General features: G+C 45.9%; 1 protein-coding gene across 1 annotated transcript in view; it reads left to right on the top strand.

Moving 5' to 3' along the window:
• Nucleotides 1-444, top strand: part of DSPP (dentin sialophosphoprotein) — a 70,577-nt gene that overhangs the window by 4,591 nt on the left and 65,542 nt on the right. The window contains exon 5 of the mRNA XM_006885315.1: nucleotides 1-434. Coding sequence (XP_006885377.1) covers nucleotides 1-434 — 434 coding nt within the window. The remainder of the gene's footprint in view (nucleotides 435-444) is intronic.

Here is a 444-nt window from a genome sequence, read left to right as displayed (position 1 = left end):
TGACAGCAGCAACAACAGTGACAGTAATGACAGCAGTGATAGTAGTGACAGCAGTGACAGCAGTGATAGTGACAGCAGCAACAACAGTGACAGTAGTGACACCAGTGATAGTAGTGACAGCAGTGACAGTAGTGACAGCAGTGATAGTAGTGACAGCAGTAACAGCAGTGACAGTAGTGATAGCAGTGACAGTAGTGATAGCAGTGACAGCAGTGAAAGTAGTGATAGCAGTGACAGCAGTGATAGTAGTGACAGCAGTGATAGTAGTGACAGCAGTGACAGTAGTGATAGTAGTGACAGCAGTGATAGTAGTGACAGCAGTGATAGTGATACCAAATCAGACAGCAGTGACAGCAGTAACAGTAGTGACAGTAGTGATAGTGACAGTAGCGATAGTAGTGATAGCAGTGACAGTAGTGACAGCAGTGACAGCAGCAACAGCAG

Source organism: Elephantulus edwardii, unplaced genomic scaffold (assembly GCF_000299155.1).
Source record: "Elephantulus edwardii isolate Elephantulus edwardi_28Jun2011 unplaced genomic scaffold, EleEdw1.0 scaffold00042, whole genome shotgun sequence".
Lineage (NCBI taxonomy): Eukaryota > Metazoa > Chordata > Mammalia > Macroscelidea > Macroscelididae > Elephantulus > Elephantulus edwardii.
Note: the sequence above shows the minus strand (reverse complement) of the source record. Positions and strands in the feature narration are given on the sequence as shown.